A 14,797-nucleotide genomic window follows, 5' to 3' on the forward strand; every position below is an offset into this window, starting at 1 on the left:
TTCCTCACACTAATAGCTTACATAAGAAGTCAGTTTTTTGCCACCCTGAAGGGAAGGACCTTGAGCAAGGCACAGTGCTGTGCTGGCTTGAGGTCTGACCCGGCACACTGCCAGTAGTGGTGGCTACATGGGTGCTTACATCACCACACCCCCAGTTCAAGGTGGCTCAGCACAGAGAGGGAGACTCCATATATTTAGGAGAAAGTAAGGGAAAAGACCAAGTGTCTCTGTCGGTAATCCAGAGAATTCTTCTGGATCTTATCCAAAACCACCAAGGCAGCACCTCTACTACTCTACAAAAACCACAGCGTTATTGGGCTTGGGACACAAGTCCCAATCCTATTGCTGGGTATATACCCAAAGAAAGGAAATAAGTATGTCGAACAGATATTGTACTCCCATGTTTGCTGCAGCATTGTTCACAATAGCTAAGATTTGGAAGCAACCTACATATCCATTAACAGATAAATGAATAAAGAAAATGTGGTACGTTTACACAATGTGGTACTATTCTGCCATAAAAAAAGAATAAGATTCTGTCATTTGCAACAACATAGATGGAACTGGAGCTCATTATGTTAAGCAAAATAAGTCGCGCACATAAAGACAAACTTTGCATATTCTTATTTATTTGTGGCATCTAGAAATCAAAACAGTTGAACTCATGGACATAGAGAATAGAAAGATGGTTACCATAGGCTGGAAATGGTAGTGGAGGCCAGGGGTGGGAGGTAGGAATGGTTAATGAGTACATAAAAATAGAAAGAATGATTAAAGCCTAGTATTTGATAGCACAACAGGGTGACTATAGTCAATAATAATTTAAATGTACATTTAAAAATAACAGAGTATAATTGGATTGTTTCTAACACAAATAATAAATGCTTGAGGAAATAGATACCCAATTTTCCATGATGTTTTTATGCATTGCATGTCTGTACCAAAATATCCTATGTACCCCATATACACCTACTATATACCCATGAAAATTAAAAATAAAAAGTAAAATGAGCTTCTCTCACTTATACTATATTTTAAGTAGATTACAGAAGCTTCCCTGGTAACTTTTTCCAGTATTTAAATAACACCATTGTTGGATGACATAAGCTTAAGAAAATATTCATCACTCTTGGTGAGACAATACATAAATACAAAAATACATAAATATTTTATTGCACAGAAAAAGGGCAAACATAGAGATTTGAAGAAAATCTAGGAGAATGTGTACACTTGATTTATGTGAAGAAAACTTGGTTATTCTATTCTTAGAAATGTTAACTGGCAATGCAAAAATGATTTAAATTTAATTTCCAAGGTTAACTTTATTCATAACACTGCTTTTGGCAATGAAGATCTCATAAGAACTCCCTCACGGTCATGAGAACAGCACTGGAGAAACTGCCCCCATGAGCCAATGACTCCCACCAGGTCCCTCCCTCAGCATGTGAGGATTACAGTTTGAGATGAGAAATTTGGGTGGGGACACAGAGCCAAACCATATCACTGGGCCCCTGGCCCCTCCAAATCTCATGTGCTTTTCACATTCCAAAACCAATTATGCCTTCCTAACGGTCCACCAAAGTCTTAACTCGTTCCAGCATTTATTCAAAAGTCCAAGCCTGAAGTCTCATCTGAGACAAGGCAAGTCCCTTTCACCTATGAGCCTGTAAAATCAAAAGGAAGCTAGTTACTTTCAAGATACAATGGAGGTACAGGCATTGGGTAAATTTTCCCATCCAAGTGGAAAAAAAATTGGCCAAAACAAAGAAGCCAGACGCCCCATGCAAGTCTAAAACCTGCCCAGGTAGTCAATAAATCTTAAAGCTCCAAATTCTCCTTTGACACCATGTCTCACATCCAGAGCATGCTGATGCAAGGAGTGGGCTTCCACGGCCTTGGACAGCTCCACCACTATGGCTCTGCAGGTCACAGCTCCGCAGCTGTTTACATAGGCTGGCGTTGAGTGCCTGCAGCTTTTCCAGGTGCACAGTACAAGCTGATGATGGATCTACCCTTATGAGGTCTGGACAATGGTGGCCCTCTTCTCACAGCTCCACTAGGCAGTGCCCCAGTGGGGACTCTGTGCACAGGCTCCAAACACACATTTCCCCTCTGTATTGCCTCAGTAGAGTTCCTTATGAGGGATTCACCCCTGCAGCAGACTTCTGCCTGGACATCCAGTTATTTCCATATATCCTGGGAAGTTTAGGCAGAGGCTCCCAAAGCTCAACTCTTGTCTTCTGTGCTCCTGCAGGCCCAACACCATGTGGAAGCCACCAAGGCTTGGGGCTTGCACCATCTGAAGCAACTGCCTGAGCTGTACCTTGACCCCTTTTAGCCGCAGCTGGAGCTGGATCAGCTGGAATGAGGGGCACCATGCCCTGAGGCTCCACAGAGTAGCATGGCCCTAGGCCCAGCTCATGAAACCATTTTTCTCTCTTAGGCCTCCGGGCCTGTGAAGGGAGGGGCTGTTGTGAAGATGTCTGACATGCACTGGAGACATTTTCCCCATTGTCTTGGCTATTAACATGTGGCTCCTTGCTATGTTTGCAAATTTCTGCAGCCAGCTTGAATTTCTCCTCAGAAAATGGGTTTTTCTATTCTATCTCAGCCTGGACTTCATTATCCATATCACTGTCAGCATTTTGATCAAGGCCATTCAACAAGTCTCTAGGCGGTTCCAAACTTTCCGACATCTTCTTGTCTTCTTTGGAGCCTGCCAAAGGGTTCCAACCTCCACCTGTTACCCAGTTCCAAAGTTGCTTCCATATTTTCAGGATATCTTTATAGCAGTACCCCACTCTGACAGTACCAGTAATCTATATTAGTCCATTCTTACACTGCTATAAAGATACTACCTGAGAATGAGTAATTTATAAACAAAAGAGGTTTAATTGACTCACAGTTCTACATGGCTGGGGAAGCCTCAGGAAACTTACAATCATTGCGGAAGGCAAAGGGGAAGCAAGGCATGTCTTACATGCAGCAGGAAAGGGAGAAAGTGCAAGTGAAACTTTCACTTTTAAAACCATCAGATCTTGTGAGAACTCCCTCACTATCAGGAGAACAAAATGGGGGAAACCGCTCCCATGATCCAATCACTCCCACCACGTCGTCCCTCCCTCAACAGGCGGGGATTACATTCGAGATTAGATTTCGGTGGGGACACAGAACCAAACCATATCACTCCTCTCCACACTCTTCATTGGATAAAATGGGTGATTTGACAAGCAGTAAAGAGGTACTGCGGCCATTGCTAGACTAGAACTCTCCATGAAAGAGTCACTGTCTCCTACCATGAGTGACAGAGTCATCCATTTGAAATCCTTCTAGAATAAAACATGCAATGAGGTATTTGAGCTTTGAAGCACACGGAGTCAATAATAAAATAACTATCAGGAGAGCATTTAGGATCAGTGGTGATTCCCATTGCTCTGTGTGCTAGTTTCTGGACGAAATGAAGCTGATTCTCTTGTTGAACATTAAATGAAGAATGTGGACCCTGAAAATTGTCCTTCATATCACCCCCACCCTGCACCAACAGACTCAAAAATTCAGTGGGGAGACTTATGGATTGCGTTTGAGAATTGCTGGTCTACATAAACCAAAGAGGTGTCTATCACCAGCAAACAATTATTTGGGATTTCTGTGCAGCAAACTGTTAAGAGATAGAGGAAGGAAAGGAAGACCATCTTCATGAAAAGTCACATAATTACAGTCAAGTTAGAAATAATAAGACACAGATAGCACCAGTTATTCAGAAAATTGACCAAGGAACAAGAGTTTTGGAGAAGGAGTAGGGTGCTAAATAAAATGTATTTTAATCCTACCAGGAAAGGCAATCCAAGCATCAGCTGTACTCTTATAGTTCAATGCAGATTATCCCCATTGCACAAGGATGGGGGACCAACATTTTATAAAGAAATGCTACCTAAAATGTAGACACGCAGTATGTAAATCAAGCAGAATCCTAAAGTGTGGGTTAGCACATCAGAGGAGTGATAAAAAGCCTAAACTCCTCATCCCATCCACGAAGAGAGGCTTGGCAGCCTCCTGAGGAAAAGCTTTGTTCTATCTCATACTATAGCCTCACATTTTTAAAAACAATTTACTTAAACTCATTTCCCAGTAGAAATTGAACAAGGAGTATTTGTTCTGTGCAGTTGCATAGGAGAAACTTGACCTTGCCAGAGGAAAGGGCTGTCCCAGGAACACTTGGCAAGACAGGGTGGTGGTTTGTGCTGCTACGGAATCACAGCAGCTATTTTCTGCTTCTCTCTACATACCTTTGTGCTCACTAAAGCAGAGAGAGGCCATGAGATATTATACGACCCAGCGACCTCATTACACTGCATTTCATTGAAAACCTGACTGTGGTCCCACAGTTCTAGTTGAGCATCAGCCGTGACATTGAATTCTGTTTCTGTATCATCTTGGGCAAGGGCTTTATATTTAGGATCACAGATTGCTCATGGGTACAATAACCATTCCTACCTCACAAAATTGTGAGGATTCCCAAGAATGTTGAAAATCATCTAGTCTGATAAGGACTCATTAAATCATCTACTTCTCTGGTGACAGAGCTGAGACTGGCTTCCTGGTCACCTTCTTTTTTTTTTTTTTTTGTGAGACTTGTTGCCCAGGCCGGAGTGCAATGGTCCAATCTCGGCTCACTGTAACTCCCGCCTCCCAGGTTCAAGCGATTCTCCTGCCTCAACCTCCCGAGTAGCTGGAATTACAGGTGCATGCCACCATACCCGGCTACTTTTTTGTGTTTTTAGTAGAGATGGAGTTTCACCATGTTGGCCAGGCTGGTTTCAAACTCCTGACCTCAGGTGATCTACCCACCTCGGCCTCCCAAAGTGCTGGGATTACAGTGTGAGCCAACCTGCCCAGCCCCTGGCCATCTTTATTAACCAGTGCTCACTGTGGCCATGTTCCTTAACCCAGGGCCTCACACAGAGCATTGAGGCAGCATGCTGCCCAAAGGCATTTCACATTTGTAGTTGGGAGTTGACGCTACTTCCATTCTCACAGTTACTTCCAAGAATCTGTTCCTTTGCTTTCCTAGCCCACTTTTGTTGCTTCTTCCTCACTATACTCCTTTCCAAAGGAGAAGAATGTGCTAGGTGCCAGCATGGTGTAGTGTGGGAAACAAAGACAGACGTGGGAACCTCCTAACTCTGCAGACCTCATGGCTCAGTAGCAAAAACTGAATGGTACTATCTGTGGTACCACCTGCTTAGCCTCCCACCACCAGTCCTGGAACTAGCATTCCCCTTTTCTGGGGAACTGCTCCACACAAACACAGATTCCAGGTATGTGATTCCAGGAGAGCTTTATGTTGCTACATGTCCCACCTTCCTCACCACAGCTGACTGGCTCTGGGGTCAGATAGTCGTGATCTCTGCCCCTGTGCTTTGTGTTCCTGGCTTAAGGTTAGGTACCCAAGGACCAGCCTGATTTTATTCCAGGACATTGGGGCAGAAGGAAAGCATCTTTCCTTGATCTTCAAGAGTCCATGAGGGGTTTTTCTTTTTTCTTTTCCTTTTGGAGACCGAGTCTCTCACTCCTGTCGCCCAGGCTGGAATGCAGTGGTGGGATCATGGCTCACTGCAGCCTCGACTTCCTGGGTTTAGGCAATTCTCCCACCTCAGTTTCCTGAGTAGCTGGGACTACAGGTGTGTGCCACCATGCCTTTTTTTTTTTTAAATATTTTTTTGTAGAGGTGTGTTTCACCATGTTGCCCAGGCTGGACTTGAACTCCTGGGTTCCAGCAATCTGCCTGCCTTGGCCTCCCAAAGTGCTGAGATTACAGAGGTAAGCTGCCATACCTGGCCAATGAGGGATTTTAAATTTCACTCTCCAGAAGGAAAAAAAGGAGAAGGATTGAGATACATGTGTGTGTGTGTCTGTGTGTGTGTGCGTGTGTGTGTGTATGTATGTGTATATATATTTGGTGCAGTAAGCAAAAGGAAGAAAGTGTGATAACCCAGAGCTATCTAAACCTCTCCTTTTTCTCATCTGCCTTCCCACTGAGAGGGTGTGTTCTGGAATGCACTCCAGTGCCATAAGCCTACAGGACCCTGTGGGTACAGCCTGTGGTTATCCAGTACCTTCTTTGACTAGCTAATTTGATTAGTTAGAAGAGGCTATCTCCTGTAACAAATGTTCCTAATCTCTTTAGCTTTTAAAGTAAATTTTTATTTTTTGTTTTTATCAAGGTCCAGTGTAAGTTGGTGGTGACAATGATGAGGGGACATTCTCCATAAGTTTTCCAAAGTTCCAGTCTCCTTCTCCAAAGTGGATATGTCATATTGTAGGGTCTGTTCCTCTTCTTCACTCGAGACATGGATTGCACAGGGTGTGTCCTATAAACTAGGCCTTATTTGGCCATACACCAGTTATTTTCATATTCCAATAGCCAGAAATCAGTACATGCCCCCATCAAATCACAAGAGTAGCTTGAAAAATATGGTTACTTGTGGACCAAGATGAAAACAAATAAGCTTTGGTGAAGTTATTCTGCCACAGTGAGTTTCTCTAATTGGAAGATTTGAAAAGTACTAGCAAGTTCATTTTGCTACAGACCTAAGTTTGTTCTTCAGTGAGCTGAGTCTTGTGTCTACTAATTGGTTTTAAATTCAGCAGGGAAGACATGAGGATTAGTTATTGAGTACCTAAAACTGTGAACATACAGGACTTTTCGAAGTAAATTTTAAAAAAGGAGTCTTTACTCTGGTGTTTAAGCTTTGATCCTGAAAACATATCTGAAATCACATTCCCTATCATGTGGAATCATCTCTCCTGCAGAGAGAATTAAGCTTCAGGGTGCAGCAGACATGGATGAGCATTTAAAGGGAAGCTGACATCTACCTAGAAGACAGATCCACTAAAGTTTTCCAGTGCCAGAGAAATGCCATGCTTTCAGCATTTGGAATAGTTCCTACTCTGCCTAGGAGCTCTATACCTTTATCTCCAAAGGAGATGAGCACTCCCTAATTGACACACTCCACCCTCCTGTTCATGGGAGAATCCTACTGGTCATCCAGACTCACAACTGTGCATTAGGTCCATGCTCATCACCGAGGCTAACCCAGTCCTTGATTCCAATCATGAATGGACAAACGTTTTCCAGATATTTAAGGAAAGTGAGGAAGATGCACAAATAGAACTAATTCTCGAGGAGGGAAAAAAGGATATAATACAGGAAACAGAAGAAAACGTTATCAGAACATACTCTCAGAGTTTAAGAAAGACAAGAGGTTTATGAAGTGAGAACAAGCTGTCATAGAGGGGAACAATCAGGGGACAGGCGAAAGTCCTTGGACACTAGAAAAGTTACTGCAGAATTGACGTAGCACAGAGGTCTGATAGTGCCCAGTTTCTCGGGCTGCCCATGGAACTCAGCGTGCTCCCCCACCCCCACCTGTCGGAAGTCCCTCGCAGCTCCGCACCAGCCCACACCCGCCCGACCTTATGCGCTCCTCCCCGCATAAGGGTCTCCACCACTCACTTCCGGTCCCTTCGCAGAGCCTGTGACCACACTACCGCCTGGCCCGGAGGACCCAGCCCTCCGCCAGCCACCGCTGTCGTCCACCATGGTGGTGCTCCAAGGACCCCGCCGCCACCGCCACTGCCCCCGCTGATGCCACTACCCGCTCCGGGTCCCTGGCAAACCCACCGCTTTTCCCCTCCTCCCAGCGCCCGCGCTGCCCGCCCTGGGCCCGCTGTCGCAGGTGCGACAGTACCACCACCCCAGCTGTGAGGCTGCCATCAACACCCACATCAGCCTGGAGCTCCACGCATCCTATGTGTACCTGTCCATGGCCTTCTACTTCGACCAGGACGACGTGGCCCTGGAGCACTTTGACCGCTACTTCCTGTGCCAGTCGCAGGAGAAAAGGGAGCATGGCCAGGAGCTGATGAGCCTGCAGAACCTGCGCGGTGGCCGCATCTGCCTTCATGACATCAGGAAGCCAGAGGGCCAAGGCTGGGAGAGCGGGCTCAAGGCCATGGAGTGCACCTTCCACCTGGAGAAGAACATCAACCAGAGCCTCCTGGAGCTGCACCAGCGGGCCAAGGAGAATGGCGACCCCCAGCTCTGCGACTTCCTGGAGAACCACTTCCTGAACCAGCAGGCCAAGGAGAATGGCGACCCCCAGCTCTGCAACTTCCTGGAGAACCACTTCCTGAACCAGCAGGCCAAGACCATCAAAGAGCTGGGTGGCTACCTGAGCAACCTGCGCAAGATGGGGGCCCTGGAAGCAGGCCTGGCAGAGTACCTCTTTAACAAGCTCACCCTGGGCCGCAGCCAGAAACACACCTGAGCCCAGACAAGCCCCGCAGCCACGGGGTGCCTTCCCCTGCTCGCGCCACCAGGCGGGGCATCCATGTTGCCTTTTCAGAACATTCTCTTCATTTTTCTCCTCTCAGTTTGACCATTGTTAGCAATAAAGTTACCTGTTCTCAAAGCAATAAAGGTGTCCAGCCGATGTGTGTCTGCAGCACTCTCACCTTTTAGGAATCAGGGCACATCCCCATGCAGGTTTAAAGTAGGTATTCAGCAGTCTTTCCATTCAGCTCTGCCCCATCTGCATGCAGCTCAGGATCTGCGGAGGTGGAAGGGAAAGGTATTTTATGGGCCCCTGGAAAATACATTAGTCTTCCCCTTATAAACTCTGAGGGCATGTGGGATGGGGTGGGGTGAGGTGGGGTGGGGTGGGGTGGGGTGGGGTGAGGTGGGGTAGGGTAGGGTGAGGTGGGGTGGGGTGGGGTAAGGTGGGGTAGGGTGGGGTGAGATGTGTGGGGTGGGTGGGTTCAGGTGGGGTGTGCTGTCTTGGGCCATGGTATCTGTGGGTGTGTATGCATGGTACGGTATAAAACATGGTATGGAATTCATCCTAGCGGTTGCCTCTGGAGAAGAAGGGAAGGGGATGAGATTGGGCAGGGATAAAAATAATAGTCTTTAACTTGACATGAAAAGTTATCTTTTTAAAACATGCAAGTGCTAAGTATTCTTGCTTCTGGGCAGCAAGATGGGGGCTCTGGGGGACAGTATGGCAGAGTACCTCTTTGGCAAGCTCACCCTGAGTGACACGGATAATGGGACTGAGCCTTAGGCTGCCTTCCCCACAGATATGGGGTGACTTCCTGCATATTGCCCTTCAATTGTACCATTTCTTCCATTAAACTGGTTAAAAAAACAGCTCAAAAGAAGGACTGAAAAACATAAGGTCAAAGCTGAAGGTCAAATTTGTGATATTGAATATAAAGTAGAATAAATATAAAGTAGAATAAATGCCCCCAAATGTCAAGGCAGTGACTGTCTGCTCTGAAGAATGTAGAGGGGTGGCAGAGAGTTGAAGGTGCAGACCAGGTAGAGCCAGTATAGCTGATCCAGGTAGGAGACTAGTGCAGCTTGAGCTGTGATGGTGGCTGAGGAAATGAAGAGAGGTCGACCAGTTCCATATGGACTTTCGACAAGGGGAGACAAACTTTACTCATGGACAGGAGGTGAGGAATGGGAGAGGGGGAATATAATGTAAGTTCTGAAGTTTGGACCTGAGCACCTGGGTTGATGATGGTGTTATTATCTCCTGTGGGGATGGTTGCATGGGTCCCCCAGGGTGGAGGAGCGGGGAATGCATGCCATGTAAAATCAGATTTTCATTAGACATCCAAGTGGAAATGTGAATCAAGGAGCTGCAAAAATGTCACGTTTCAAAGTAGACATATGGGGGACATTTTATAGATGGTATTGAAGTCATGTGATTGGATGAGCTCACCAGAAAGAGACTATAAGGGAGAGTATGAGAAATCTAGTCCAAAGTGCAGGGCAGCTAACATTTAGAGGATGGTTGATGTGTTTGAACACCCATAGAGTTGCTGGTCCCACCTTGACCTTTATCTGCCCCAAGCTTATTAGTTTATTCCCAATGTCTGCCCCCAAGCTTATCTCAAAATCATCCTGTTCCTGTGAAGCTCAATGTGGCCTCTGGTTTCTCCTTTAAAGATATAGAGAAAAGTTCGCCTTTTACCTTTTCTTTATGGCTATGGATAGAAAGGTATTATTTCCTAGTCAGAAGAAGATTCCATATGGAAATGATACACCTGTTTCTCTAAGATTTTTTTTCTTGTTCCCCATTAAAAACTCTTCTCCTCTCTCAGTCCACTCTCTATTTGACCAAAGGAAACCTCCATCCATCTAAACCATAACATTGTCCATGTCTGTTGAAAAATACTTAAAACATCTATTTTCTGTGCCACAAAAGAAAGTTACAAAGAAACAAGAAAAAAAAATCTTGTTTCTTTTGTGGGCTACAAAGGTAAAAGTCAAAAATTTACAGAATGTATACTTTAGTCAGAGACACTTGGGTAGTTCGCATCATTTTAAAGCTAGTGGATTGTTTTGGGCATTGTATTAGCCCGTTTTTCATGCTGCTGATAAAGACATACCTAAGACTGGGCAATTTACAAAAGCAAGAGGTTTAATGGACTTACAGTTCCACGTGGCTGGGGAAGCCTCACAATCCTGGTGGAAGGTGAAAACTATGTCTCACATGGCGGCAGACAAGAGAAGAGAATGAGAGCCAAGCAAAACAGGTTTCCCCTTATCAAACTATCAGATCTTGTGAAACTTACTCACTACTGGTAGGACAGTATGGGGGAAACCGCCCCAATGATTCAATTATCTCCCACTGGGTCCCTCCTACAAAACGTGGGAATTATGACAGTACAATTCAAGAGGAGATTTGGGTGGGGACACAGTCAAACCATATAAGCATTTATTAAGATATGAACAAGTTTAGCGGTGCAATAATTATCTTACACATTTCCATATGAGTGCACTTTAACACTTTTCTTAAAAATTAGGATTCTGGCACTTTGAGTTCAGTTTACAGAAAATGCCATTGTCCCTTTACTCATCTTAGTCAAATTTGGTCTTCTCGCTCTAGGTCTTTCTCTGCCTGCTGTAAGGACTTCTGAATTCTCTGACTTTGTCTCAGCTATTACCTATTGAAATATATATGTCCCTTGACTGTTCTCCTGTGGATATGAGAAAGAAGAGAGCAAGCACTAAGTTTTGAGTGTTTCAAACTTTAAGTTGACTGAGGGGACTTCTTAATTTTCTGTTTTGGAGAGAAAATTTGGTGTAGTGTTTTCTTAACCTCAGATTGCCTGGGTTCAAATCCCATCTTGGCCACTCATTTTAGGTAAACTTGGGTAAGTTGTTTAACTTTTCTGTGCCTCAGTTTCTCCATATGTAATATAGGGATAATAAAAGCATTAACCCCATTGGGTTGTTGAGATTAAATGAGTTAATATATGTAAATCACTTAGAGCAATGCCTGGCACAGTGTATGTTCACTATGTGGTACTCATTATTTATCACCATTATCATCCTCTACTCTTTTAACTTTTATTTAGGTTCAAGAGAACAAGTGCAGGTTTTTACATAGGTAAACTGCTGTCATGGGGGGTTGTTGAATAGATTATTTCATCATCCAGGTACTGAGCCGTGTACCCAATAGTTATTTTTTTGTTCCTCTCCCTCTTCCCACCCTCCACACTCAGGTAAGCCCCAGTGTCTGTTGTTCTCTTCTTTGAGTCCACGTGTTCTCATCATTTAGCTCCCAATTATAAGTGAGAACATATGGTATTTGATTTTCTGTCCCTGCATTAGTTTGATAAAGACAATGGGCTGGAAGCCATCATTCTCTACCCTTATGTTTCTTTGTGGTCTTTATGCTTTGGGAAAATACTTCACTTCTACACTTTGCCACTGGGGGTCTCTCTTGCATGTCTAGTAACCAAGTTGCCCTTCATACTGAGAAGGAAAACCACTTAGAAGCTGTTTGGTTGTCAGGTGTCTCCAGGACTCAGGAGGGTACATGACTGTTTTCCCTACCCCCCACACCTCAGTCCCAAGACAGGAAGAAGGTTGTCCTGTGACAACTTTCCGTGCTATACTCCGCACCCCCCACACCCCTATTCTATCTCAACCAGCTTTCCCTTGAATTTACTCCTAGAACACTGTGCTTGTGATCCAAATTTAGAGACTAGGGTTTTTAAATGATAATTTGGTGGGTGGGGGCTAGCGAAGGGGTCATCCTCATTAATTGGGTCAAGGATTAAGTCATGGGGGTTGAGGCTGTCCTCTTGTGCTAAGTCAGTTCCTGGGTCAGATCACAAGACCAGTTGAGCCAGCTTACCAGTCCAGGTGGAACCAGCTGGTCCGACAGAATGAAGGGTCTTGAACACCAATCTTAGGTTTTACAATAGTGATGCTCTCTATAGAAGCAGTTGGGGAGGTTATGAGCCTTGTGACCTCTGACTACATGACTCCTGAGCCATAATTTCTAATCTTGTGGCTAATTTGTAAGTTCTACAAAGGCAGCTTCAGTCCTCAAAGAAATAAGGGTTGTTTTGGGAGTTTGGAAAGCATGGATTTTGCATGCATGAAGGGCATGAGTTTGGGGGCCCCAGGGGCAGAATGCTATCAACTGAATGTTCATGTACCCTCCAAATCATATGTTGAAGCACTATCTTCCAAGGTGATAGTATTTGAAGATGGGGCTGTAAGGAGAAAATCCTGGAATCATATAGAAATACCTTCTCCCAAACTGGGAGTGAGCCAAGATCAAGAAATGACTTGAAGAAGTCCAGCTTGGCGAGTAGATGAGATTATTAGGATTCACATAGGAGGCACTCCGGGACAACAGCAGGACAGCTTTAGAGATCTGCACCGCTTATTATTTTTAAAGTACTTTTCAGCTAATTTTCTGGCTCCTTGCTTACTGTGTTTAAGCGATGAGACTTTTTCTTGGTAGGTTCTCAGATACTGTCTGGAATGTTTGAGTTCTCAGGGACACCTGCTCTCTGGCTGGGCAACATGGCCTTGGCTCATGGCCTGGCCTTCAGGGTTTGGGCAGCAGAAATAAACCTTTTAGTAAGCTGATTGGGACCCTTCGCACTACGGGTGCCTTTAAGATATAATTAGGTTTAGATGAGGTGAGGTCATGAGGAAGGAGCCTTTGTCTGATAGTCCTTACAAGAAAAGACACCAGAGAGCATGCTCTTTCTCTCCCTCCCTCTCTGCCATGCCATTTGAGCACACAGTAAGAAGGTGGTCATCTGCAAATCAGACAGCTGTCACCAGAAACCATGTGATTACCCTGGTCTCATACTTCCAGCCTCCAGAGCTGTGAGAAATAAGTTTCTGTTAAGCCATACACTCTATGGTATTTTGTTGTGGCAGCCTGAGCCGACACTTGGGGAGCTGGAAAATAATACTGATGTTGCTGTTTAAACGCACTAAGTCATACCCTCATGCAAGTATTGGATCAAACATAACATAACTTTATTGTAACTTCAACATTATTGTATTTGAAAATATTTAAAGTGAATTGGAATCCTCTCAGTTCCATTGATTTTGCATACAGACACACACACACACACAGACACAATTTTGTCCATTTTGTTTTATCACAAACTGGTCTGTCTTATACCATGGATTGTTAAACTATAGCCTATAAGCCAAATTCAGCCAACCATGTCTTTATAATAAAGTTTTATTGAAATGAAGCCATGCCCATTTATTGATATATTGCCCATTGCTGGGTATTAACTGCAAAGTCAGAGTTAGTAGATGAGACAGAGACTATATGACATGCAAAGACTAAAATATTTAGTATCTGTAGGAACAGACCCTAAATTTACCTAAAAATAGTCACCGGAGATTTTTAACATTTCAACGGTCTTTCGCTGTCCAAAATGCTTATTGTAGCTTTCTCATACATTTTCTACCACCACCACTCTTTGGCAGAAAGGAATTGCCTGAATTATCTAATCTAATATGCTCATGATTTAATCAATTATCTCAGAAAAGAGATTATGACAGACACTATCGATTACTGATACAAAAGCCATTCTATACTTTCTTCCGTAGTAAGAGAACATTGAATTTTTAAGAGTCATGGTGTTGACAGTGTCTTGGGATAAATAAAAACTAGTCAAAATGAATCGTGAAAATTGTTTTTCTCTTTCAAGATATTTGTTTTCCTAGTATTTCCTGCTGCTAGAGTTTGCCAGATGAATGAGTTCTCACCAAATACATAAATGGAAATAACATGGATTTCTAATAAAATTTTACTTGCCTGATAAATAACAGCACTTTGTGAAAATAATAATTTCACCTCATCCTTGTCATGCTGATTGAATGCTGGTATGGAGATGTGATCTATTTGCAGAAACAGCCACTTGGTATCCATGAGGACAAGGCCAAGGGAGTTGCAGAACCCAGTGTAGAGCCCTGTCATAACTGAGTCAGAAGTATAAACTCTGGCATTTAATATGCCCCAGGGTTCCTGATAAATAACAGCAGTTAACCTTGCTACTTAAGCTACTTTGTAGATATTCTATTTGTTATGATTCATCTGATATAAAAAGACTGTAAGGAGAAGGCATTTTTCTGCTCAAAGGGTACACACATGTTGTAAGTTGAAAAAGTTCTGAAGAACCAATGTACAGCATGATGACTATAGTTAATAATAATGTATGCTGTCCTAGAAAGTTAGGAGAGTATATATTAAGTGTTCTCACCACTAAAAAGCAACTATGTGAGGTAATGGATATGCTAATTGGGTTGATTTTGGTAATCATTTACAAGGTATACACATATCAACACATCACATTATATACCTTGAATATATATACATATATATTTTTGTCATGTATACTGCAATAAAGTTTCACAAAAGAAAAAAATAAATGCATCTTTCTCCCTGCTTTTACA

General features: G+C 43.8%; 1 protein-coding gene across 1 annotated transcript; it reads left to right on the forward strand.

The window, feature by feature from the left end:
- Nucleotides 1–7,601: 7,601 nt before the first annotated feature.
- On the forward strand, nucleotides 7,602–8,333 carry LOC101147616 (putative ferritin heavy polypeptide-like 19). The gene is given in 1 exon segment (XM_063703050.1): nucleotides 7,602–8,333. A coding segment is annotated over 1 exon segment (729 nt). The 3' UTR covers nucleotides 8,331–8,333.
- Nucleotides 8,334–14,797: the final 6,464 nt, after the last annotated feature.

This window comes from Gorilla gorilla, chromosome X (genome assembly GCF_029281585.2).
Source record: "Gorilla gorilla gorilla isolate KB3781 chromosome X, NHGRI_mGorGor1-v2.1_pri, whole genome shotgun sequence".
Taxonomy (NCBI): Eukaryota; Metazoa; Chordata; class Mammalia; order Primates; family Hominidae; genus Gorilla; species Gorilla gorilla.